General features: G+C 37.9%; 1 protein-coding gene across 2 annotated transcripts; it reads right to left on the bottom strand.

Annotated features, from left to right (window-relative positions):
* Positions 1-348: 348 nt before the first annotated feature.
* On the bottom strand, positions 349-27,356 carry PCF11 (PCF11 cleavage and polyadenylation factor subunit). Of its 2 annotated transcripts, none has more exons than XM_008263303.4 (16): positions 26,852-27,356; positions 23,112-23,237; positions 21,197-21,385; positions 20,662-20,856; positions 17,575-18,686; positions 17,017-17,197; positions 16,436-16,919; positions 14,342-15,906; positions 12,035-12,134; positions 7,372-7,491; positions 6,706-6,811; positions 4,563-4,746; positions 3,572-3,727; positions 3,136-3,228; positions 2,507-2,542; positions 349-1,467 (listed from the first exon to the last, which is right to left on the bottom strand). In XM_008263303.4, exons 1-16 carry the CDS (start codon positions 27,041-27,043, stop codon positions 1,252-1,254), a joined length of 5,055 nt encoding a protein of 1,684 aa, XP_008261525.1. In that variant the 5' UTR covers positions 27,044-27,356; the 3' UTR covers positions 349-1,251. The 2 variants fall into 2 exon arrangements, with proteins under 2 accessions (XP_008261525.1, XP_002708710.1); XM_002708664.5 differs by having other exon boundaries at positions 16,829-16,919.

The following is a 27,356-nucleotide window of genomic DNA, read 5'->3' as shown; positions in this document are numbered from 1 at the left end:
AGATTATACCTCTGTGAAATCTTCCTTAACCTATCTCCAGATAGTTAGGTATGTCTATTTCTATCATAGCATTTATTTGGGATTTCTTAATTGCAGAAATCATGTGGAATAAAATGAGAAGCCAGTTTTAAATAACTTTCTAAGTATGTGTCATCTGTAAAGTTAGGAATACCATCTACCATGTTTGGTTGTGCAATAGAAAAATACATATAGAAAGTCTCTTAGTACCTGCCAATAATCTGCCTGGCAGGTACCGCAGTCACGTTTTAAAGAACAGATACAAAAGGAAAACATAAGAAAATGTCACATTCTAAATCCACTCAAAAATAAAGAAATACAAGCAGGAAGTTTCTTCATCATTCTATTTATTACATGTATGAATATTAACATCTCATGGTATCCATCTACTTCAGTCAAAACCAACAAAGGAAAAAATTAACCAGGTTTGAAATGAATGCTCTTACAGATTTTCCTGTAACTTAAAATAGAAATATGTTCATCTGCATTAAATCGTTTGACAATTTGAAAAACATCTTTTAAAAAAAAATCACCTTTAGTACTTAAATATATGTTAATCATTTGATGACATCAGTGTCCATGTTCAAGAATAAAAGTTGCTTCATTAGATATCTCCAAAAATGGACATCTGGATGGTTCTCTAAGCTGGAGATATATATATACAGGTATGTATATATACAAATATGCTCTGGTTTTTTAAAATTTTCAAATCTGGCTTTTCTGTGAGCAAAGTCCTTCAGTGCTCTCTCACAACCCCCTTTTGAAAGATAAAACTTCAGACTTTGCTGCTTTAATCATGGGAAGCTACTTAGAAAAGAATCTTATGTTGAGGTTGCTGTTCAATTCCATTTTCACCCAATAAAAAGTACAGAAACACTGTCTTTATTTGATGGTGTGCATAAATATTACACTCCATGAATAGCAAAAATATTTTTTATTTATAATTTACAGTTTCACAAGTGAAAATCGTACATTTTTACACATACAATTTCATTTTGTTAAATTTGCACACATCTACAGAACTTTCACACAACAAGCACCTGAAACTGTGCAGGCAGTAGGAAATGCAAATACTAAAATGTATTTATTAACCAAATGATAGCTGAAGGCCCTGCCTCAGCTAGACAATTTATATAGATTTATGTCTATATATACATAAAAAAATTCTTCACCTTCTAGATCCAACAGCAGCTTTTTTTTTTAAAAAAGAAAAACATACCTTTCTCATTTTATTTAAACGGACTCGACTGTATCATTTTCTGTTTTAATTTCAGTGGGTGTTGCTATGCTTTCCTCTGTACAAGCTGGTGGGGTATCAATTTGTTCTTCCTTAACTTTGGGACTTTCACAGGGTTCCTGCAACTCGTTTTTGACAATGTTCAACATAATGTTCAATGGGTTTTCAACTGGTGTCTTGCTGGGAGATGGTGTACAATCAAATGAAGATGTCTACAAAATGAAAAACCCTATTAGTACTAATGAAAGTTAAAAATCACATTAAATGACAAGCTATAGGATCCTTGTAAAGGCAAAGAACATAAAAACCAGATGCAATTGAAATACCTGCTCTCCCACAAAACTTGCCATAAAGGCAGCCATACTCAGCAATGAGTTAAGGACAGATACACGCCATGATTAGACATACTTCTATAATCCCTACGTAGATGGTAACCCTAGGGTTTTTGTGACTTTAGAGACAGGCACAATGACAGAGAGCTCCATTCATTGGTACATTTCCAAATCCCTACATGGCCTAGGCTAGATGACCAGGGCTGGGTTGGGGTTGGAGCCAAGAGCCAGGAATGCATTCCCAGTCTCCCCATGTGGGCTGCAGGAACCCAATCAATGGAGCTAATGCTTCCTGCCTCCTCTTCACTGGTAGAAAGCAGGAACCAAAAGCCAGATTCAGGAATGGAACCCAGGCAACTCCAGTGCAGGATGTGGGTATCTTGACCACCAGGCCAAATGCCTTACTTCTACTGAGGATTTTTTTAAATGCCTACAGACCACCAAAACATCCTAAGAAACCACAACCTTTAAATACATCTTCATGTGTGAATTTAAAGGCCGAGATTGGTGTCTTTCAGATTGCATGCATGTGGTCATTTTCATTTAAAATTCATTCCTGGATAGAGTATATTAAAAAAATAAACCATAGCTATAGAAACCTATCCTATCATGAGCCTTCTCATCTTCAGTTTACCTCACATTTTTCTGTGTCTATTAACAGTCTAGTAAAAGATATCAAGATTTAAGTGCCTAGAACACAAGGAATGATACTGATTTCAAAATTTAAACTGTTTGCATTTCATAGAAAATGACCCATTCATGTATATCAGTCCTATCTAGCACCAGTATTTACTGAACAACCTAAATGCTACATCAAAACACAAAAAATGGATCAATATATTAAAAAGATTAAAAGCATCTCTGATGCAAGAAATAATTGAAGACATGTAAATGAGAATAAACACAGTAAACAACTTACATTTTGATAATCTTCATAACATGATGGATGATAAATCTGAAGAAAAAGAAAAATAACTTCAAATGCATATTCATTTGTAATGGCTATTTGATATGATTTCTGTTATTAAATTAGTAAGACAATCTGAAAAGGTGACAAAAACCATTTGTTCACCAAAATAGATAAAATTTTCACCCTTGTGAATAAAGAGTTTGAGAAACTGATTCTCTAAACTTGTTTTATACATTTAAGTATCTAGCTTAACATGGTTTGTTTACAATTTTGATGATGAAATACAAACTGAAAATCAAAATCTAGCCTAACATGGTTTGTTTTCAATTTTGATTATGAAATATGAATTGAGAATCAAAATATTGTGGTTATATAGATTCATAAGACTCAGACCTGGGTCTATCATTTACTATGCAATCACATATATATTTATATGTGTGTATATGCAATCTCATGTGTATATGTGTGTGTATGTGACTGCTAAGATCCTTTCCAACTCAAACATTTCTTGACTCTAAAGTCCAGTACCCTTTTAAGACCAAACACCAGAAACAATTATGAGCCTTTCAAAGTAGTGACCTATCCCAACAAAAAAATTCAATCTTACTACTTCCTTACAGAGTAAAAGTCACAATTACCTTTCCATCTACTCTAATAGCATTTTTTAAGTGCCATTCCTCCTCTTCTTCATCCCAGTATTGTTCAAATTGTTCTTGACAGATTTCACAGCTCTAAAACAAAATCACATAAAATAAAATTTACATGACAGAACACAATCCCATTAAGTAAATATATATAAACATTCTGTTGAGTGAGGAATTTAAGAGCATTCTACAGATATTAATGAAATTTTAATAATCTGCCAACCTTCAAGTTAACATTTCACTGCTGTTAGTCACTGCTAATATCTAACCACGATGGTTATAAAACTCAAAAGCTAAATTACAAATAGAGTAAGCGTAAAGGAAATCTTAAAATATGAGGGATGTAAATAAACTGATGTTTTTATGATTATTTATTGAAAAAAGTGAAAGACACACCCAAAGGGAGAAAATGTAAACATTCTTCTCTAACCTCAACTGCTCCAGCTGGTCCAGCAGGTACACTTTGAAATTCCTTTTCTTTAGCAGCCTCCTGAGTTTTGAGCACAACCTCTTCATGGACTTTTTCAAAAAACTGGCTCTTTGCACGTTCTTCTAGATCAGCTATTTCCTCAAATTCTATCCAGTCCTTAAAAAGAATTCATGTTTTTAAATGTTTTCATTTGTAAATTTTACAGCACAGCTTCAATATAATGCTTTTTATAGGTAAGGGTGCATTCTGGTAGGATATGCTCCAAAAGTGATTATTTAAAACTGGACTTTCTCTTTCAGCCCCATAACTAACAGAATAATAGACAACATTTAGCAACTAATGAACAATTAAGATACTAATTTTCCATTAACTCCAGTTATAACTACTAATTTAAGAGAAATATCATGTACAATTTTCTATAATAATAATCAGTCACAGAGCCTTGGAATTTCATAACTTTTAGAAAGAGTTTGTGTGGGGCCATTATTGTGGCTGGCAAGTCTTTAAAGCTACCACCTGCAACAGCATCCCATATGGGCACTGGCTCTTGTCCCAGTTGCTCCACTTCCAATCCAGTTCCCTGCTAATGGCCTGGAAAAAGCAGCCTAAGATGGCCCAAGTGCTTGGGTCCCTGCCACCCATGTGGGAGACTGGGAAGAAGCTCCTGGCTTTGGCCTGGCCCAGTCCAGCTCCATGCAGCCACTGGGGATTGAACCAGCAGATGGAAGATTTCTCTCTCCCTTTCTCTCTGTAACTCTTTCAAATAAATAAATATATCTTTTTAAAAAAAGAAAAGAAAAAGCTTGTGTACTTCTAGTTTCAATGAAAATCAAATACTCTTCAAAATTCCTTTATTTAAAAAATGATACCCTAGAGGTAAAATTTTATTCAGAAAGCTTAAATTAGCTCCTAGCAATTATTTACACTTATACTTTTAGAATGACATAATTTAAGCCTTAAAAGACAGTTCAAAGGCAAATAGATTACTTACTGTTAAACTGTAGTACCAACGTCTATGAGTGACTTTTCTGCTCACATCCTTCTCAGTTCTATTTTGCCGGTAATGCCAGTCCAGGTGATCTGCATATACATCTGTCTGTGATGTTGTAAACCTCATTCCACAAGAATAACACTGAATACCAGTGTACAGCCGATTTATAACACTGTCATAACGTCTATTTTGAAGAAAACAAAATCTTGGGTTTTGATAACATGATTTAATGGCTTTTAATAAACAACTACAAATATAACAGTGAAGCCAACTGCTGAGTGGCTACAGTACCCAAAAATAAACATTATTCTCTAATAGTAACACTGATCCTCTTTAACTTTGGTGAATTTTAAAACTAGTAAATTTTAGAAAAAAACATATCTTCTATATTGATAAATGTGGCTTACTTATTTCCTTTGACCTAAAAATGCAATGACCCTGTACTAGTGACAAGGTTAACAAACACCTGGCCTATCCTTAGCCTGTAGTCAGAATCAAGGTGGACACAGCAGAATAGTTAAGATTTCACTTTTCTAGATCTTTGGATTCAACTGCTCCCTTCTGATCTTAAAAACAAACAAACAAAAAAGGCATCAAAGAAATAAGGTAAGTATAGATAACTAAAAAAAAAAGATTAGAAGACCAACAGTAAACTGTGGCCAACAATAGTTAATTTTTAAAATTCTGGGCTCCCTATTTTGGAATATGTAAACAAACCAAATGAATGAGCAAGCAGGGCAGTTCTTAACTCCCTGAAGAATAAATAAATAACACACAGTTGAATAAAGCCAAGTACAAACACTGGTACTCTGCATTCCAACAAACAAATAGGTAGTTACAGTATTACTGCTAAATAAAGACAGTAAAACAGCTAAAACTTCTGATCTGCTTCCCTGTTAGTAAACCTGGGAAAGCAGCAGATGTTCCAGGAGCTTGGGACTCTGCCACCAACATGGGAGACCCAGATGGAGTTCCAGGCTCTTGGCTTTCACCTGACCCAGCCCTGGCCACTTGGGGAATAAACTATACAGGACAAAAGATCTCTCTCTCTCTCTGGCTCTCCCTTTCAAATAAATAAATAAATCTTTAAAATGATGTAGTATAAAGTCTGTATGCCTTAAATAAAAGGTTTCTTTGGGAGGAAAAATAAATTAAAAAAATTGAATAGAATGGTGTAGTATTTGCATGTAACCTTGTCACATCCTCCCATGTATTTTAAATCATCTCTTAGATCACTTACTTAATACCTCCTAACGCAATATAAATGCTATAAAAGTAGCTGTTATACTCTATTGTTTGGGGAATAACGATAGGGGTAAAAAAAAAAAGTATACATGTTGAGTAAAGATGCCTTTTTTCCCCCAAAATACTTTTGATCTACAGCTAATTGAATCTTCAGGTGCAGAACCTAGATACAGAAGGCTGACTGTATCTTCTAATTTTCCCAATGAAAATACATTACTTAGAAAATGAAAGGTTTTGAAAAAAAACTTTAATGCTAGATTAGAGAGAAAGGATTAAAAGAGATAATTATCAATACCTAGTATTTAAACTTCTTCTATATTCTGCATCAGAGATAAAAATGAAAATGTTGAGGTAGCCTTTTGGCCTAAGTACTTGTGCAGAAGGCCTGTTTTTAAAAGGAATTTAAAAGTGGTTTCCTAATGCCAGCATTGTGGCTCACCACGGCTTACAACTCTTGGCATTACATACTAGAGTACCTATTTTGTCATACCTATTCCACTGCTCATCCAGATTCCTGCTAATTATGTGCTCAGGGAAGGCAGGAAAAAAAAATGGCCCAAGTTCTTGGGCCCCTGTCACCTACATGGGAGACCAGAATGGACTACAGGCTCCTAGCCTTAGCTGGACCCAGATCAGACTGTTGCAACCATTTGGGAAGGGAACCAGCAGATGAAAGATCCCCTTATCTCTCGCTGTCACTTGGCCTTTCAAATAAATACATAAATAAATCTTTAAAAAAAAAAAAAGGTTTCCTAAATATTATGATATGGATAGTTTATCATAAACATATAAAATATTAAAAATATAGGCTTCCTAAGTTTTAGAACAGTAAAAGGAACAAAATGAAATAGCATTACAAATAATAACTGTCCATTTTATCTTAATGAAAATTACATACTGTTTCAACTCTTCAATAGTAAAATTAGTGAGATCTGGAACATCTTGATCTTCATTTTGATCTTCCTCCTCTTCAGGGGGAGGCTGAGCAGCCACTTCATTTACTTCTTCAGTTGAGAAAACACATACAAATTTCTTAATACCTTTCTTCATGCATTGTTTATAAAGGAACACTTTAGTGTTATAAGCATACAGAGAAACCCACCTAGTCTATTCACTGCTTCTGATCTGATGTTTACTAGCCAAGAAACCTAACACATCCTTTATTTTGTTATGTCTGATCTCAAAAGTCAATCATCATGAAACCTTATTGAACCAGCATTCAATTTATTTGCAAATACTAAATTAACAGAGTAAATAGCAAACTATCTGCACATAATAAAATCTGCACATAATATTTTCAGGAATGTCAGTTAATTGAAACAAATATTTATAAAATATATATACATAAACAAATATATGTATACTATATAGGTAACAGTTTAATCTTTGAAAATTTTGGAAGACCTTCATAATGAACTATTGTATTAATTTTCAAAAAATAAAAGGTATACCTAAGAATTCAAATATTACAGAAAGTATCAGTATCACAACTTACTGTATCACATCATACAATTCCATAACTAAATGAAGCTTTGTGTACATGGAAGTATAAAACCATACTTACGTGTTGTAGCTGAGTCAGGCTGGGACAATTTGAGAATTCCTGTTTTTAGCAGTTTTGAAAATAATTCATTTACATCCACCTGACTGAGATGATTATCAGGATATGCCTTAGGAAGAGCTCCTTTAAAAAAAAATCCTTAAAGTTAAATATCTTAAAGATCAAATTATACTATGCATTTTTCATAGTCTCTCACCAACAATAAATGCCAAACTCTTATTAATAATGAGTTTAATTACTGCAAAAGTTCCTCAAATTAACTGTTCAGTTAGGTCAGAAGATTTCACCACTGAAAATACATCCAAGAATACCAAAGAAAACAACAAAAAACAGCGAAACTTCACATATACATTATCTAAAAAACCAGTATTGTCCACTTTTATCTAACTATATTCATGACAAAGAAGGGTAGGCACCAACACTGTGGCACAGCAGGTTAAGCCACCACCTGTGATGCCAGCATCCCAAATGAGCACTGGTTTAAGTCTGTAGTGCTCCATTTCTTATCTAACTCCTTGATAATGTGCCTGGAAAGGCAGTGGAAAATGGCCAGTGTTTGGGCCCGTGCCACAAATGTGAGAGACCTGGATGGAGTTCTAGGCTCCTGCTTTGGCTTGATCCAGGCCCAGATGTTGCAGCCATTTAGGGATTGAACCAATGGATGAAAGATCTGTCTCTCTCTCTCTCCCTCTCCCTCTTTCTCTGTAACTCTGCTTTGAAAATACATAGAAACCTTAAAAAAAAAAAAATATGGAAGGAAAGCAGGATACAAGACAGAAAGCCTCAAGTTCCTTTCTATGAATCAATCCACACCCAACTTTCTACCTAATTATCTGTTTCTCATCTTCTAATCACACTGGAAAAAGTCATTTTGTATAGGTCAAAAATATATCTTTTTTTTTTTTTTTTTTTTTTTGACAGGCAGAGTTAGAGAGAAAGGTCTTCCTTCCATTGGTTCACCCCCAAAATGGCTGCCACGACCATCGTGCTGCGCTGATCCAAAGCCAGGAGCCAGGTGTTTCCTCCTGGTCTCCCATTCGGGTGTGCAGGGCCCAAGCACTTGGGCCATCCTCCACTGCCTTCCCGGGCCACAGCAGAGAACTAGACTGGAAGAGGAGCAACCAGGACTAGAACCCGGGGTGCCGGTGCCACAGGCGGAGGATTAGCCAAGTGAGCCGCAGTGCCAGCCAAAAATATATCTACTCTTAGCATTGATTTCTAGGGGAGAAAAGCAAACCAAAGCTAAAATGGAAATATACCTGACTCCACTGACCCCTGATATGACTATCCAAAAGAATTGAGCAAGATGAGCCAGGAAACTTAGAGTGTACCTGCCTCTATGACCTTTGCTAAATTCTGCCCTTGCAAAGCAAAGCAGCTCAGGCTACTGCCAAACAGATGTTGGGTTACTGAAGATTCAGGAATTTGCAAAAATGAGACAAGTTAACAATCTTTTCATTATTTTCCTTAAACTACTGGTAAAGAATCAATCCAATTTCCTATTTTTACCAAGCACTAGTCTAATAACCATGATTCTTTAACTGAATTATGAAAACAATCTTTTAACATATATCACACTATTATGCCTCTCATGCACCTCCAGAAAAAAAAGTTCTAAACCTCTAAAAATTCTTCTTAATGACAGAAATTCAATTTATATGCACAGTATACATAATCCTTACCCTTAACTAATGTATATTCTCCACAGTGCCTTAGACATGGTAGGTTAATTAATGTCTGGTCAAATTAATGTATCAATAAATAACACAACCCCAACATTCAATAAACTGTAACAGCGTTTTGCACAATGGTTTAACAATTACATTCTATCAAAATTATTAGCTATTCTCATGTCTAGAAGCAGCCAAGTTTAATAATCAAGAGTATGGAAGAGGGCCGGCGCCGCGGCTCACTAGGCTAATCCTTCGCCTGGCGGCGCCGGCACACCGGGTTCTAGTCCCGGTTGGGGCGCCAGATTCTGTCCCGGCTGCCCCTCTTCCAGGCCAGCTCTCTGCTGTGGCCAGGGAGTGCAGTAGAGGATGGCCCAAGTCCTTGGGCCCTGCACCCCATGGGAGACCAGGAGAAGCACCTGGCTCCTGCCTTTGGATCAGCGCGGTGCAGATCGTGGCAGCCTTTGGAGGGTGAACCAACGGCAAAAGGAAGACCTCTCTGTCTCTCTCTCTCTCACTATCCACTCTGCCTGTCAAAAAAAAAAAAAAAAAAAAAAAAAAAAAAAAGAGTATGGAAGAGGACTCCTGAGATTCTAGCTACAAATTTCCATTTTAGTTGTGTGACATGATTAAGTAATTTATTTTTGCCCCACTTTCCTATAAGATTAGTTCCTTCCTAAGGTTGTTAATGACTGAGGTGTTTGTTATTATATATAATATTTGTTAAGTTAAAAAGAAAAAACAAATGATCAAGGAACCTTGGAAGAAGTTAGGAGGGGCTGGTGCTGTGGTGCAGTGGGTTAAAATCCCAGCCTGCATCACTGGCATCCCACACGGGCACCGTTCGAATCCTGGCTGCTCCACTTCCGATTCAGCTCCCTGCTGATGTGCCTGGGAAAACAGTGGAGGATGTCCAAGTGCTTGGGCCCCTGCATCCATGTAAGAGACCCGGAAGAAGCTCCTGGCTTCAGATTGGCTCAGCTCCAGCCATTGGGGCCATTTGGAGAGTGAACCAGCGAATGGAAGACTCTCTCTGTCTCTACCTCTCTCTGTAATTCCGTCTCTCAAATAAACTAAATCTTTTCTTTTTTTAAAGTTAGGAAAAGCACACTAAAGACTATTCATACTTCTTTTAAGAATAAGTAAAGCTTGAAGACAACAACCCAGGGTAATAAAATGTGATTACCTTTGTGACACTGCTAAGCCTACCATATACACATAACTCAAGGTTGTAAAAGCAAAAAGGAAATCTGTCATTTTTGCACATTATCTCATGCCAAGAATCCCAACAGAACAAATCCTCTACTCAACAAGAAAAAATGGTTGGTTTCTAAACAAAAACACATCAATGTAGCACTTTACAAATTAGAGCATTTTGCATGTACTATCCCATTGATTCTTTCATTACAAACAAAAACATAAAAAATAAGTTAAGCCTAGATTCCACCCACTTTTAAAGACAAAAAGCTTTCAAGTTTGTTACATTTTTCATGCCGAAACAATTTAAGAACTAATCCATGAAAAAGATTATGGCTAGGACTTCCCTACTTCAGAAGTTTTGGAAAACTCTCTAAATTTGTGCATAATAATGTAATGCTACACTAATACATGTTTCTGAAAATGGGTTTTTTTAATGTTTCAGAAATTACAGCAAGTATCAGGGACTGGCTTTGTAGCATGGTGGATGAAGCCGCCACCTGCAACGTTGGCATCACATATGGGTACAGGTTCGAGTTCCAGCTGCTACACTTCTGATCCAGCTCCCTGCTAATGTCATGGGAAAAACAGCAAAAGATGGCCCAAATACTTGGGCCCCAGTCAGTCATCCACATGGGAGACCTGGATGAAGCTCCTGGCTCCTGGTTCCTCACTTTGGCCTGGTCCAGCCCTGGCTGTTGAGGCCATCCGGGGAATGAACTAGTCTATGGAAAATCTCTCTCTGTGTCTCCCCCTTTAACTCTGATTTCCAAACAAATCAATAAATCTTTAAACGTAACAAATAGGGGCCGGAGCTGTGAAGAAGCAGGTAAAGCTACCACTTGCAGTCCCAGCATCCCATATGCGTGCTGGTTCAAGTCCTGGCTGTTCCACTTCCAATCCAACCCTCTGCTATGGCCTGGGAAAGCAGTGTTAAGATGGCCCAAGTGCTTGGACCCCTGTACCCACATGGGAAACCCAGAAAAAGCTCCTGGCTTCGGATCAGTGAAGCCGGCCACTGCTGCCACCTGGGAGTGAACCAGCGGATGGAAGACCCCTCCCTCTCCTTCTCACTCCCTCTCTGTAACTCTGCCTTTCAAGCAAATAAATAAATCTTTAAAAAAGTAAATTAATAAATAAAGTATTACTATTTGGTTGGGCTAGTTCTCAATTAGTTAGTTAGCTTTGCAGTTATATGACATTTTCATAATTTATACACTTCCCATTTAACACATATTAAAACTAAAAATCATTTTTAAGTCCCCATATCTAGTAATAGTTATTTCTCATCTCATGGTAACAAGGTGCATATTAGAGGACTTGGCAGAAAAATCAGGTTTTTGGGGTTTTTTTCTATTTGAGTGCCCATGAAGACAGATAAATTAATCAATTTTATAAGGCAGTGCCCCAGTAATCACTTAATAAATGTTTACTGGACGATAGCACACATAGAAAAACTCAAAATATCAAATAATTGAGATTTCTGACATTTATCATTTATTTTGTTCTATCAATACAAATGTCACACCAAGTCCTCATCACGCAGCTTCCACCCAATGAAGTTCCTTCCCTCTTTTTATGATCTACAAGTCCTAGTTAACCATACCCTGTGTACAGGGTATGATTATAATCAACAATGTAAAGCTCTGGAAAAGAACAAAACCATTTTCAGCCAGACTAAATTTATCTAAACTGAATATGCCCTTTCAAATTAATATTTTATAAAACTAACAAAGTTAGCTATGCAACAAAAACAACAGTTGTCTTTTGAACAATGTAATGTTCATAAAATACATTACCTGAGGGATTCTGAACAAATGCTCCAGGATTTTGTGGATGAACTGGTAAAAATTGTTGTCCTTGACCAAATGCTACTGGCTGACCAACACCAGTCAGAACCTTTAAAATAAAATTTATTTTAAGACTATCCTTTATATATTTTAAATAAAACTTTAACATTCTAACCTCATAAAAATACCCACAAATGCCATTAGGCCTGACTTCTGCAATAATAAAGACTTAAAAAAGATAACTTGACTGGTTCACTTCACTTATAGGACTTTCACAAAAAGGAACAATACTGCCTATTAGTTCCAGAGTTACAATGAACTGAGAAAGGGATCAAACTTCTTTGAAAAGTTTAATATATCATGTAAACATAAGATAGTCACAAACTAGTAATGTGACCTTACAAGTCCCTTTCCTTGCTAGTGCCTTCCCCTAAGTTAAAACTGAAGAACTGACACTCAGCAATGTGACCTGCACACAATCATGACAGCTAGTTAGCCAAAACTTCTGACCTTTGACCTCTTTCCACCAATGTTAAAAACCTGCTGATTAGCAATCTGAACTCCAGATGACCATCCTGCTTGGCCTTAATTATCTTTGGATATGATTATAAATAGAGAACAAAATTGTAAAAGATGTCAAAGAGAATGTTAAAAAATAAAAACTGCACTGGCATTTAATATGGTATCTGTTTCCTAAAGGAAAGCTGCTATGTAAATAAATGTCCATTTATAAGCAAGCCTTTTCATTTACATCCATGTGAATTTTCAATGGTGTATATTCCTAATAAAAACCCCATCAACTCTGTGTAATGCAGGAACAGGACTAAATACATCAAATTCCACTCCAGAGTTATCTGTCAGTAACAATTACAAGGCAGGCCTTATGGCACAGCAGGTTAAACTGCCAAATGGGATACCTTTACCTCCCATCAGAGTGCCAGTTTGAGTCTGGGCAATTCTGCACTTCCAATTCAGACTGCTAAAGTGCCTGGAAGGCAACTCATGATGGCCCAGGTACTTGGGTTTCCTACCAACCACTGGGAGACAAGAATAGAGTTCCTTGAGCCTGGTTTGGCATAACCCTTGGCTTCAGTCTAAGCCCAGCTCTAGCTTTTTCCAAGCATTTGGGGAATAAATGAACAGAGGGAGTACTCTTGCTCTCGCTCTTGGGCTCTCTCTCTGCCTTTCAAATACTTAAAAAAAAAAAAAAAAAAAAAAACAACTAGGGGCTGGCACTGTGGCATAATAGGTAAAGCTGCTGCCTGCAGTGCTGGCATCCCATTTAGGCAGCAGTTCTAGTCCCGGCTGCTCCACTTCCAATTCAGCTTTCTGCTATGGCCTGGGAAAGCAGCAGCAGATGGCCCAAATTCTTGGGCCCCTGCACCCATGTGGGAGACCTGGAAGAAACTCCTGGCTCCTGGCTTTGGATAGGCACAGCTCTGGAATGGCCAACTGGGGAGTGAACCAGCAAATGTTAAGACCCCTCTCTCTCTGTAACTCTACCTCTCAAATAAATAAATCTTTAAAAAAAATCCTATTATTTCTTGCAAGGCCAAAAAATAACGTAACTTTTAAGTACGCAGCCCAATTATTTGTTTAAACCATTGGATAGAAGTCTAATGCTGTGTTGACATTAATATCAAACAATTGTATTTAACTGAAGTGGCTGGAAAAATGGTGGAAAGTAGGAAGAAAGGACTAAAAATGAATTGTAGATAATCTGATTTTCCTAATTAACTCAGGCTAAGGAAATTCTTGGTCAAAGGACAGTCTAAGAAATCAGCTGTATGGTTATTTTAACCCACTATGTACCACCATCCTAAGTGGGTAACTACAAAAACTTAAATGGAGCAAATATGGCACTCATCATAACTTTGAAATAAATATTATGTTGAAGTAGTTGAAATATAGGCAGAATTGAAAACTTGGAACTAATGGGTTAAAAGTAAATCATGGCTTATCAGTTGCCTAATGCAGCAGAGGTCTATGAAACATCCATAGTTATATAGTACCTCAGTCATAAAACACAACAAAAATAAACAAACAAAAAGAATATGTGTGTGTCACAGAAATAAAGATTGTACAATGTTTCTCTAGATCCTGGAAAAGCTAAAAGCAATTTTAAACTGTAAATTTCATCCTCAGAAAACTCTCATCTCACTTCCCTAGTATGTGAGGTTCTGGAATATATTAAAAACTCCCTTTCAATGTGTACTATAAGGTATCTCTTGAATACCTACCTCAAATAACAGAAATATTAAAAAAGGTAACTTATCTGCACATCATATAATTTCAGAGTAACTACAACAAGCTTACCTGCTGAGAGGCCTGAATATTTCCTACTGTTATTGGGCCAGGTAAATTGCCAAAGTTTCCAAACTGAGAACTCTGAAGATTCTTTTCATCAAAATAGTGTCCAGGTCTGTTAAGGGGATTTGAGAAATTCTGGTTTCCAGGGCCATGTGGTCCATTAAAATTTGGTCCTTGAGGTGAATCAAATATTTGTTCATGTCTCTGGAACTGCAGTCCTTGGGATGGAGCATTAAAAGCACTGCCCGGTGGATCATTATACGGACCAGTCTGATTGAAAGACACTGATTCAAGCCTTTGTGAAGGATGATTGTCAAATCGTGCGCCTTGAAGACCAAGAGGAATATCAAACCTTGATGCCTGCTGGTGTTGTGGACCATCAAATCTTGGAGGTACACCATCAAATCTTGGTTGTATCTGCTGTCCAGGTGGTCCATCAAACCTCTGTGGGCCTGGCTGACCAGGAGTTCTTTCAAACCTAGGACCCGGCTGACCATGTAATCCATCAATTCGTGGCAAGAGTGATGGCTGACCTGGCTGTCCATCATACCTTAAAGCATGACAACCTTCAAATCTTGGACCACCTTGACCCAAAGGACCTTCAATTCTCAGGCCACCTCCTGGTACAGAAGGACCCTCAAACCTCATTCCACCTCCTTGTTGAACTAAAGGACCTTCAAACCTGATCCCAACCCCTGGTTGACCATGTGGACCCTCAAACCTAAGGTTCCCACCAAGTTGATTATGTTGTCCTTCAAATCTCAGACCACCCACTGACTGACCATGGGGGCCCTCAAACCTCAATCCAACTCCTTGCTGTAGCAAAGGGCCCTCAAATCTGATCCCACCTCCTGGCTGACCATGAGGTCCATCAAACCTGATGGCAGCCCCAGCTGGACCATGACCCCCCTCAAACCTAAGTCCACCTACAGGCTGACCTCGGGGACTATCAAATCTAAGCCCACCCACAGGCTGACCATGAGGTCCCTCAAACCTTATTCCTCCCACAGGTTGACCACGATGCCCCTCAAATCTGAGAGCACCCACAGGCTGGCCTCCTGGTCCTTCAAATCGCAAACCACCTGCGGATCCCTCAAATCTCAGACCAGGCGAACCTTCAAACCTAAAACCACCACCTCCTGCTTGACCAATTGGCCCCTCAAACCTCAGAGGTGCCCCTACTGGTCCTGGAGGACCTTCAAATCTCAAAGGACATCCACCTCCTAGCTGACCTTGTGGACCTTCAAATCTCAAAGGGCCTCCTCCCCCCATTTGTCCTGGTGACCCATCAAACCGAAGAGAACCTGGTGTAGGAGGTCCATCAATTCTAGGGCTTAATTTATTAGGTCCTTCAAAAATCATCTTGGTTGGACCATCTCTGGTTACCGATGGCCTACTAGGTCCGTCAAATAATGGTCTGTCTTCAGCCAAGGCCGTAAGTCGCTGATTTGTATCAAGGCCCGCAAATCTTGATGCTGGGCTATCTACAAACGGTTTATCTGAATCTTCATATCTAGGTCGCTTAAGTGGAAAACGATCATTGAATGGAGATCTCTGCTCTTCTCGTACACCTTTTAAAAAGAAAATATGCTTTTACTCAACTTGAATTTATATCAAATTGTCTTAAAATCTTTCAATATTCATGTAAATGTTTACCCAAAGATAAGTACAGCTCACTATACTAGAGGGAGGGGGGCAGAAAGACCGGATCAAGTACTAGATAAGAAGATGCCCTGTAGAGTCAGACAAACCTGGGTTTAAAAAAATTCCCATCCTGTCAATTTACTAATTACTAATTAACTTTCAGAGCAAGTTATTTAACCTCTTTGGTTTTGTTTCCTATCTATAAAATGGGAATAATATATATTCATTGAATTTTAGGGATTAAATTACATATAATGAGAACACTACCTGACACACAAATGACCTCACATAAACATCAGCTCCCTTCCCTTCCCTTTCCTTAGAAGGAAAAACAAAATCAACAAAAAACAGGTAGTCTGAACAGGCATAAAAAAAAATCCATCCCCACTTAGCTGGTTCATTTTCCCTTCACTGTTGTGTGATTCAATAAGCATAATCTGATTTAACTTTTTCTACCTTTAGCAGAGACTTGCTCGTCATGTCTTCTCCGGCCCTCATGGGGTGAAAGATTCTCAGCATAAGTACGACTCCCAGATATAGGAGAAAGACGTCTTGCTCTTTCACTAAATTGTTCTTTTCTGTCAAACTGTGCTCCACTATTTCTACTTGCATGTTTACTTTTGGATGGCTCACATTCTATTCCAGACAACAAGGCATCAGTCAAAGGGTAGTCAAAAATATCAGGATCTAAGAGATCAAGTCTTGGAAATGAATGCTGAACCTGTGTCCTTTTCAGTTTTGCTTTATGTTCATAGTAGGTTAATTCAGCATCAGATAAGAGAGGTTTCTTTTTTAATCCACCTTTATTTTCTTCTGTAGGACTATCCCGTACATTGCATCTATGTTTACCTTCTTGATACTGAAATAGCTGTCGAATTTGATGCACAACAACAAGGAACTCATCCTGAGTAATTTCACCCGATGCTAAACGTTCACTCGTCTGCACAGAGGTGATAAAAGGAAATTAAGTATTTTAAATATAAAGAGGACTCACAAAAATTAGAGAATAATGACAAGGTATTAATCACGGTAAATACCTTTTGAAGTAACTCTCTTTTGCTTGCAAGAGTTAACTCTTTAGGAATCTGAAGATTAGCATCTACACTTAATCGATGCTGTTGCTTTGGGGCTCGAGGTGACAAGATCCCTTTAGTGCTTGACCAGCTCTCCCTATGCCTTAGATGAGGAGATTTACTATGTTCATCACCCTGTTGCAAGCTGAAATTACAAAAAGCAAAATGTTACATCAATATATTTAAAAATATATATTCAGGACCACCTTTAGGGATGCTTTTCAAAGAATCTGACTAAAATGGATATACGTAACTATGAAATTATTATGAACTAATTAAATAAGTAAGAGCACAAGATATGATGTCAGGACATCATATTTGTGATTGATGCATGTATTCGTAGATTAACCTTTCTACATTTCATTTTCTGTAAAATAAGAATATTAATGCTATTTATCTCATAGGGTTGTTTAGATCCAAAAATAAAGCACTATCACAATACCCAATAATTTCCAATTCGTAAATTAATGCAAACTTTTAAAATGTATTCATTATTCTACTTGACTTAAAATGTTATCATACCTTTTATTTTCTTCCCAACCAGATTTCCATCTTTTGGTAGACTTGGAACTTTGCCAATTTTCTATATTCTCTTTTGGTTCAGCGCCTGACTTTGTAGAATGCTGATTTACATTTTCTTGTGGTCGTTCTTCTTCAGTCTTTTTCATCCGCCTCGGATCACGAACATCCTGTTTGGTACTTCTCTTAGCATTTCTTTCTTCCCTGGAAGGTGGCGTAAACTCTTCCATATGTGACTGTTTAACTCCTGATTGGCGAATTTTTCCAGCTTTAGGTGTTGAAGTTGGAGACATACTCCTTTGCCTTCGTTTGGGTGACCGTCTATCTCTTCTCTTTGGTGAATGTATAATTGGTGACCGAGATTTAGGGGATCTTGACCTTGATCGCTTTCTAGTACTAGATCTCCCTGGTTTTGTCCCCTGTTTTTCCGATTCATCTGTTATTGCATCCTGTTTTTGTACAATACCATTTATGATTTTATTTCTACTTCCAACCAGCCTGTGTTCAGACGATTTTGTGTGCTCATCTTTATCCTTTTTTTCTGCAGTTTTTCTCTTATCTTTTCCATCATCATCTTTGCCATCAGTCTTATCCTGAAGATGTTTTTTTAATCTTGGATCTCTCTTGTTCATATCAGACAACCTTACACTTTCAGATTCTTGATTTTTCAAGTCTTTTGTATGTGAGAATTTGTTTTTCAAAGGTGATGGTGATTTAGATTTAGATTTGGATTTAGAATCTAATTGGTCAAGTTCTTTCTTTGTTATTTTTTCACCTGATTTACTTTTTTCTTGCTTGGATGAGTTTTTCTCCAAGGATACAGTTTTACTTGTCTTAATATCAGACTGGTTCAATGTGTTCATTAGAAATTCTTTCCTGTGACTTTGATCTTTCCCATGAGAGGAATGTTGGCTCATCCTGTTAAGGCGGGGATCCCGGTTAGTGCCTTTCAAATCCTGAATTTGGGATGGACCTGGACGGCTTTTCTCAGGTTGCACAGGAACCTGATGGGGAACTTTGACTGCCATAGGCGGAATTTGTGAAACATGTAATTTGGTTGATGCAGATCCAGGACCTAAATTGGATGTCTCCTGCTGAACACTAAGAGAAACTGCCTGAAATACAACATAAATATTCATGTTGAAATGTAAAACATGCAGACTGTCAAGAAATTAAAAACTAAAGAATATTTTATTCAATAAATTAACCTACTCAATATTACATTTATATTATATATTTCTAGTGTTTTTGTGTAGATCACAGGGGCCAGAGTTGTGGTGCAGCAGGTTAAACCACTGTCTGCAAACCAGCATCATATATATATATGTACCTATACACACATATATAAAAGCGTTAGTTCGAGTCCTGGGTTCTCCACTTCCAATCCAGTGTGTCTGAGAAAGTAGTAGATGATGACCCAGGTACTTGGGTCCCTACCACCGACATGGGAAATCCAGATGGAGTTCCAGGCTCCTGGCTTCTGGAAACTCTCCATCTCTCCCTCTATAACTCTGCCTTTCAAATAAGTAATTTTTGTTTTTTCTTAAAAATTGGAGGTCACAGCCGGCGCCACGGCTCAATAGGCTAATCCTCCACCTAGCGGGGCCGGCACACCAGGTTCTAGTCCCGGTCGGGGCGCCAGATTCTTTCCCAGTTGCCCCTCTTCCAGGCCAGCTCTCTGCTGTGGCCCGGGAAGGCAGTGGAGGATGGCCCAAGTGCTTGGGCCCTGCACCTCATGGGAGACCAGGAGAAGCACCTGGCTCCTGCCTTCGGATCAGCGCGGTGCACTGGCCGCAGCGCGCCAGGCATGGCGGCCATTGGAGGGTGAACCAACGGCAAAAGGAAGACCTTTCTCTCTGTCTCTCTCTCTGTCTACTCTGCCTGTCAAAAAAAAAAAAAAAAAAAAATGGAGAGAATTCTATATACTCAAGAGGTCTGTTACTTCTTAGTAGCTCTATGGAGTTTTATACCATCTAGATAGAATGAAAACAAACATCTTCCCTCAGCCTAATCAGGATTCCAGAAAGATGAAACTGAAAGATACTACAAAATCACTATACTGCAACTGCATAGGAGTCATTTCAGCTAAAAATCTGTCATAAAATTTGGTTCCTCCCAAAGTGGCAGCTAGTAAACTTATAAAATTCTGCTCTGGAGTGGGCATTGTGGTGCAGATTATGCTGAACTTAAGAAACTCACATCCAATATCAGAATACCTGGAATCAAATCAGGTCTCTACCCCTGCTGCCAATTCAGCTTCCTACTAATGCACCTGGAAGGCAGCAGATGGAAGCTCAAGTACTTGAGTCCCTGCCACCCATGCGGCTCCTGACTTTAGTCTGGCCCAGCACTGGCTGTTGAAGACATTTGGGGAGTGAACCAGCTGATGGAAGATCACAAAATAAATAAATAAATAAATAAATAAATAAATAAAGCTTTCATATAATAAATTTTTTTGAAAAAAATCTGCCTTCCTATGCTTCCTCAATCTCAAATAAAATCAGATGCTAAGTAAGCCAATCATGCATAGGAATACATAATTTTCCTGGTCTCCTTAATTGTGATGGTCTTTCTTTTGTAGCCTCTCTAGACTGATTTCTGTTCATAAGGTCTAAGTTCATGAAACAATAGAGTAAGAAAAAAAATCTACCACATTAAGCCTATTATCTTGGGATTGAAATAGTAAATCCACTTAATATAATCACTAGACAAAACTAAAATGCTATCTCATAAATTAGCAATTTAGTAGCAAAATATTTAACGTTTTATAAAGAACTAGAAGAGAGAAGTACTAAGTCTCCAAACACAAAGAAATGATAAGACAGAAATGCTAATTATCCTGATTTGATCATGCTATATTCAGGTGTTGAAACATCACCCTGTACTCCATAAATATGTACATTGAAGGAAAAAAGAAAGCTATTTGGAAGAAATCACTTAGTTTATAATCAAGTGAATTTTACAATACAAATATTAAAATGTGGTCTCATGAATACATCATAATTTTAAAATAAACAGAAATGAAAAAGATAACTAAGGTAATCTGGAAAACAGGTTTAAAATAGGTAAAATAGCCAATCTTCCACTTACCAATTGTGCCTTAGCTTGCTCTAGCTCAAGCTCCAGCTTTTTCTGCTGAAGTTCTAACAACTGTTTTTGTTTTGCCAGTAACTGCTGTCTTATTAGTTGTTCCTGAGTGAGATTCTTTTGTATATCAGGAACAATTGGAGGAGTAGAGATGCTGGGGGAGCTGACCACGGTGCCAGGTGTTGAAGGTTCCTCCGGCTATAAGAAAAAATAATTTGTTGAGAAAAATTTATCACAATTAAAAGGTGACAAAGGGGTAACTAAAAATGGCTTAGCTCAATACCATCCAAAATCTTAAACAGCCAATCATGTTTTCTAATGCACATAGAAAATTCCAGGAACCTAAAACCCAAAATAGATGTTACACAATAACTAAGACAAATATACTTTCAAATAAAACTTTTTTAAATACTCTTTTATCCAAACTGAATTGATTCAATACAAAGTATTCTACTTTTGCTTTCTGGCAAGCGGTTTTAAAGAAGTTAAAATCTGACAGTTAAAATTATCAGTATAAATCATCCATATTAAAACTTACCGATTTATTTAAAAATTTAGGATTCACATGGATGCTAGATGTATTCACATTGGGGGGCAGAGGTTTAATAGGCCAAGCAGGATCTAATGAATTAACTCTGACATCCAGGGCATAAAGTTTCTTCAAAGGGAATATTTCATCCCATGTGGAACGTAATTTAAATAAACTTTTTCTAGTATTTTCATCCACCTAGGAAAACAGAACAATTCTATGGCTTGTTAAGTTACTATAGAACATTTTATATATTAATTAATAAAAGTACATAAACCTCCGTTCTATTTCACATAAGGAACTGCACTTCCCATTTGAAAACATATAACCAAGAAAATCTGTCCTCCTTCAAAAACAAGTCATTATTACCTAGTCCTCATGCAAATAACTAGGCAAATCTTTTATCTTTTGTTACTCTTAACTCCGAAAATTACAAAATTAAAAAATGGCTAGACAGCTTAAATTCTTAAAATGTACATAGTACAAGTTGAAATTAAGACAAAACATTTTCACCAACCTTCAGCAATATACAAGGTTGGTATCTAAACAAGCTATTTTGTGCTATGGAAGGTATTTTAATTAGAATTCACAAAATCTTAACCACTGATGAGCTTTCATTTTATCTAACTTATCTGCTCATATTGCAATGAGTGTAATAAACATATTAAATAAGCCATCAGTAAGACAAAGTACTCGAGAAAACTCAGATTTTTAACTTTAGAACAATAAAAGCTTAGCTACATTCATGTCTTTAGAAAATAATATACTTACTATAAGGTCATTTTTACCAACTGTAGTTTTGATGCTCAGATTCAGAAAAGGAATGCTACCAAATACTCAAATGAATTTGAACATACTGAAACTAAACCAAGAGGTTAGTTCAACTCTTCCAACTTCGATAATAAAAAGTTGGTTTCTCCTTGACTAGTCTCAGATAAGCAGTATTTAGCAAGTCTACAATACTAATGCTATCTGAAACACAGCTTACCATATTCTTCTGTATTTTTTCATAAGAACTTAAAAAAAAATTACCCTAGCAACTAACTTCACATTTTCTCTTCCCGTGAATGAGTAAAATACTTAAGTTTTCCCCAAAAAAATCCAATTTTACAAATCTAACAACTATTAAAATTTCTCCATATACAACAGACACATCTACTAAAAAAATAAAACTGCTACCAATTATTTATTACAATGCAACATAAAACCTAAGTATCTTTTAAATGCCCTTTTGCTGGGTGTTTAAAGAGCCTGCCAAGCAGAGAATTACCTCAGCAAATTCTGTCTTCCTCAACATAATACTGTATTAACACCAAACTACCAGATACAATGTTATGAAAGGAATTTACAATCTCTAGCATGGAAACTAACAAGTCTTCCTTCTGAACACTAAAGAAAGGAAAAGTATTTCAAACATAACCCAAAGCAATTAACCAGTCCACCAGTTATACACACCTACAACATTCACATAAACACTTAAAGTAACAAAAAGAAACTATTTCCAGAAAAAAAAAAAATCTGGGTAATCATGAAGTGAGACACACTGGAGGATTAAGCTTTTGTTTACCTCCAGTTAGGAATAATGAGCATCCTAACTCCAAAAATTTAGACGATGAACTTTGAAGTACTGTTTATAGTATCATCTTTTCACCCATATTCTAGTGATGAAAGACATCTTCAACCAAATGAAGAAAATCCAATTAAAAAAAAAATCACAATTCTAAAAAGCAAATCTATTCTTGGATAATGTAAAAATCCTACAGTTTTTAAAACCTAACATAAAACCTTAAGCCATTGTTTGACAATAAATGTTCAAGAAAATAAAACACTTCACCACCCAAGAAAACCCAACACAAGGTAAGTATTTATTTAATCAGGAACATATTCTTTTAAAAAAGTAAAATGTTTCTAAATGCATATATACCTTTTCAAACACACAAATAAATGTTGCAACTAGATTTTTAGTAAAGGCAGTGAGATACTCTCTTCCAACGTTTTTCACGATAGAATCCATAAGGTACATAACAGGAAGCTTTTCTGAGGAAGGAGCCTGAATAAAAAGAAACTGATAAGTTTAGTATTATGAACTGCCACCAAAGAATTACTTTTAAAAGGGAGTTTTACAATACAGACCTCTATTTCTGCTGGCACTAAATTATTTTTGAGTTGATAATAACTTTTATGAAACTTAGATGTTCAATTCTCTTACAACGATCTTTAAGTGAGCATATAAAAGCTCAGAATTACCAGGAAGAAAAATCATAATCTCTAGTACACTCATTTAGCACTCAATGGGATTCCAGGTGTATGTGATTTTTAAAAAGGCCTTTATAAGTAACCAAAAAAAAAAAAAAAAAAGAGGAAAAATTATTTCACTTAATCCAAGTGTTAGCTTCTCATATTAATTTATAATGGTGTGTCCAGATTCCATGAAGGTTTTTGTCCTCTGGTACAAACTCTTATTTCCACAGATTTTTATGTTAAAATCTATGAAGCTTTTGTTACCTGTAAAATCATTAGGATTACTTCTCTATAATCCAAATGAACAAAGAAATTAAATACACAAATGAAGTCAATACACTTGCACATGAACATGCAGGAAGGTGCAAGTTTACTGATACAAGAAAAACTGGATGAAGCAGCAGCTGAGTCATGTAAAGCAGGTTGAACTTGACTCTGGAAAGCAGGATTTGTTCTGGAGGTTTTCTTCACAGCATGGACTCCGTCGAAATATTTGTCCTCTGACATGCACAAACCAGGGGTTCTATATTTGTGCAGAGCCAGTGTAGTGAAATGTTGCCCCAGTTCAACTGCAGTGCCTAACCATCACCGGCTTTTAGAAGGCACAGCAAGCTTCCAGGAAGCATCAGCAGGTTCACAGACTTGTTGAGGAACATTAGTACACACCAAATACACTGTTAACTCTGACTCCACAGGAGCAACCATGATTTGGAGGGAAAAAAAAAAAAAAAAAAAGGCAAATCTAGGTTATCCCTATTTACCCACCCCATGTATAGAAACCCTGAAAAACACTTCCCCATAGCTACCTGTAGCTAGGGTAGGCTCACAGTTCTGGAGTACACAATGCCTTATTTCACAAACGAATTGCCCATACAAGTGTGTGGAAATGCTCTTGCTTCTGTTAACACCTTTACAACCAAAGTTGGCTAATGAAACCTTTGAAAAACTTCGTATGAGAAACTCTTTTTAAGGTACTAATAAAAGGGTTCACAAGGCCACTGCATGTGGGTAAACTACATTAAGTACCAACATGTCAAATGCTTTAGGCTGTGTCTTTACCTTACCACGTCATGTTTTATACCCTTTTAGTCATTATGAAGATAAACAGGATCTCTTTAACACCGAAATCTGTTCAGCAGACTAATTTTTTATTGTACAAGTGAAGTCATTATATGTAATAATCATTTTTGCTACTGCTGCCTTATGGGAGAAGTCAAATTAAGTGTGAATCCCTAAGTTTAGTAATGCTGAGATGCTAAAAGATTAAGGACACAAACATTCACCTCCAGAAACAAAAAGCGAGCCAGTTTGCTACCAAATGACAGAAAACCCTCCCCTCACCCTTCAACCCCAACCCAGATTAAGACAGTTCCCCCAAAGTGACTTTTACATCTTTCCCTCAATCTGGCTTTACAAAAATAACCAGGAAATGTGTGCCCAAAAAAACTCCGCTTTTACCAGCAAAATAGTCCATCTATTTTCACCACTCTGTGTACCGATATACAAAAACAAGTTTTATGTGATCACTATATTCAGCATTTAGTTTTCAGTTCTTGAAGGTCTTCTGGATCCATTAAAAATCAGCAAGGAAGCTGTTCTTTGATTGGCAACCTGAACTGCACTGTGGAATATTAACACCCAAAATACAAACTGATTTTTTAAAAAAACAATGTTTTTTTTTCCTTAAAAATGCCAAGTGCTGTTTTTTCAAAAAGGCATGTCAAGTTAAGCCCGCGACAAGGCAAAAACTAAGTTTTTATGTCCAGTATGTTCGTGGTATCAATAAAAAGGATGTTGAGTATGAGGAATGTTTCCTTTTTTAAGTCTCATACTTTAAAAAAAAAAAAAAAAAGAAAAGAACAGCTGTTTCACAGACATTCACAGGAAAAGGTGAATGAAGGCTTGTATTTTTAGCTGTCAGGCTGAGCATGAAACTTGTTGAGCCCATAAGAAAAACCTTCCTTTTTTTTCTCTTTAAATTAACGTATGACAGGACCACCTGAAACCGTGTACCTTGTGAACAGATTTACCCAAAAGAGTGGATGGAACCTAAAGAAGAATGAACCCAAGTCACTTTAAGACTTTTGTTTAAAACACACAACCACGTAGATAAAAATAAGTCTTGGAAACAAATTCTACACCTTACAAAGGTAAATAAAAAAGACAAATACATATTTTATATGTTTTATTCACAAATTTTATAATACCAGTCACACATTTCAAAACCATTTATTAGAGTCAGACCACTCAGTTTTACACTAGACAGAAACCGCCTCTAAACAATATATTGGTGGTTGTTGTTAAAGTGGCCTTGTAAAAGGGGTTCACTCTGCTAAAAGGAGGCTCATCCTGATCATTGCAATCACTAACAACTAAAAAAACTAAACCGTAAATACAAGCTTGAAAAATAACTTAAACGTAGTACTGGGACGCTATTAAAATTCATTATAACTAAATTTAACAGTAACTTTACTTAAATGACATATCGCTCCCACATTAATCCACAGAAGAGGAGGACTACAGGGAAATATAAGGTGGCAGAGGACCACTTCGACAAGGGGTGAAGAAAAGCACGCCTTCACTATCAGGGAAGGGAGAGAAGTAGAAAAGGAAGAGGAGGAGGGGCTGAACTTTTCTGAGAAACTGCAAGTACTTGTTACCCACTGGGCCAGTTCTCCACCTACAGGTTGGATAAGATCTCCTCCCCCACCCAAACCCCACCCTCAACCCAGTTTCCCGTATTTTGGGGCAAACTACACCCTCCAATAGGAGCATAAAGTTTTATCTAGCCGCCCCCACCCCAAAATGGGGCTGACGGGTGTGAGCAGCTGCCTGGCTGGCAGGGAATGGATTCTTCTCTCTTCCCTTTCGCATCATGTGCTTTTCAGGCGCCATGTTGGGCTCCTAACAGGCGGCTGCTCCACTCGGGGCCAATTCCCTCTTCCCACCCTTCAACAGCTCGCTCCCAGGTCCCCCTTCACCTCCTTCCAACCCACAGAACACAATCACCCAAAAGGGTATGGGGTGGGGGGAGAAATGCGAGAACCACTCCCCCACCTTCCCAGGGACTTAAAAAATGGCTTGTTTTAACTCTTCCCCCAAACCAGAAACTGCCTTTAAGTCTTCCCCCACCCCAAAGGGCTCTAGTCAAGCGTGTGTGTGTCCGGATATACAATGCGGTGGCCTAAATAGGGAGTTGGTGAGCGGAAGTGGGGCTCCACCCTTTATCCTCCCCGCTCCCTCCCCGCAAGAGGCCCACGCTCGAAACCCGGGCCAAAGACCGAGCCTGAGTTGGAAAGGGGGGTGGGGGGGTTGGAGAGGAGGAACACCGTCCCCCTTCGGATGGAAGCGAGACCTGGGATGAGGCTGACACTAAAATCAGGGAGTATTAGAAGAATAGGAGGCTGCGGGGTGTATAAAAACCTTGGCGGTTTGGGCCTCGATGAGAGAGACGATCTCCTTGGCGAAGGGCAGGTTCTCCTCGGCTAGAATGGTCAGCATATTGATGTGCGGTTTGCTATTGAAGGTCAGGTCTTCGAGCGATGACTGATAATCCCGACAGGCGTCCTCCCGGGCCCCTGCAGCACCGGCCTCGGCCGGCGTCTGCTCTGACATTGCGCCGGGCCCCCCTCCGAGGTCCGCCGCAGCTGAAGCTGAAGCCGCACTCGACACCCCGCCTCCCTTCCGACTCCTCTTCCTCTCCCCGGGTCTCTCGCGGCTCCGGCTTCACCACATGCTGACCGCGGAGGGGGGTTGGGGGACGACACAGGGGGAACCTCGGGAATGAAACGCCGCCGTCTCACGGGTGATCTGCGTCCACTTCCAGCCGCCAAAGAAGCTTCTTTCTCCAGACACAAAATGGCGGCGGCAGCGGCAGCTCCAGCTCCGAAAATGTCTGTGTTCCCAACCGCTGCGTCGTGCGAAATGA

This window comes from Oryctolagus cuniculus, chromosome 1, assembly GCF_964237555.1.
Source record: "Oryctolagus cuniculus chromosome 1, mOryCun1.1, whole genome shotgun sequence".
NCBI classification, from domain to species: domain Eukaryota; kingdom Metazoa; phylum Chordata; class Mammalia; order Lagomorpha; family Leporidae; genus Oryctolagus; species Oryctolagus cuniculus.
The sequence above is the reverse complement of the archived record's forward strand: the minus strand, read 5'-3'. Positions and strand labels throughout refer to the sequence as shown.

Coding starts and splice junctions, on each gene's coding strand:
- PCF11 (XM_008263303.4), bottom strand. CDS start 27,043: ATGTCAGAGCAGACGCCGGCCGAGGCCGGTGCTGCAGGGGCCCGGGAG. Junction 15,907..16,435: donor CGAGCAAGTCTCTGCTAAAG/GTAGAAAAAGTT, acceptor TCTTTTTAAAAG/GTGTACGAGAAGAGCAGAGA. Junction 3,229..3,571: donor GACCAGCTGGAGCAGTTGAG/GTTAGAGAAGAA, acceptor ATTTTGTTTTAG/AGCTGTGAAATCTGTCAAGA.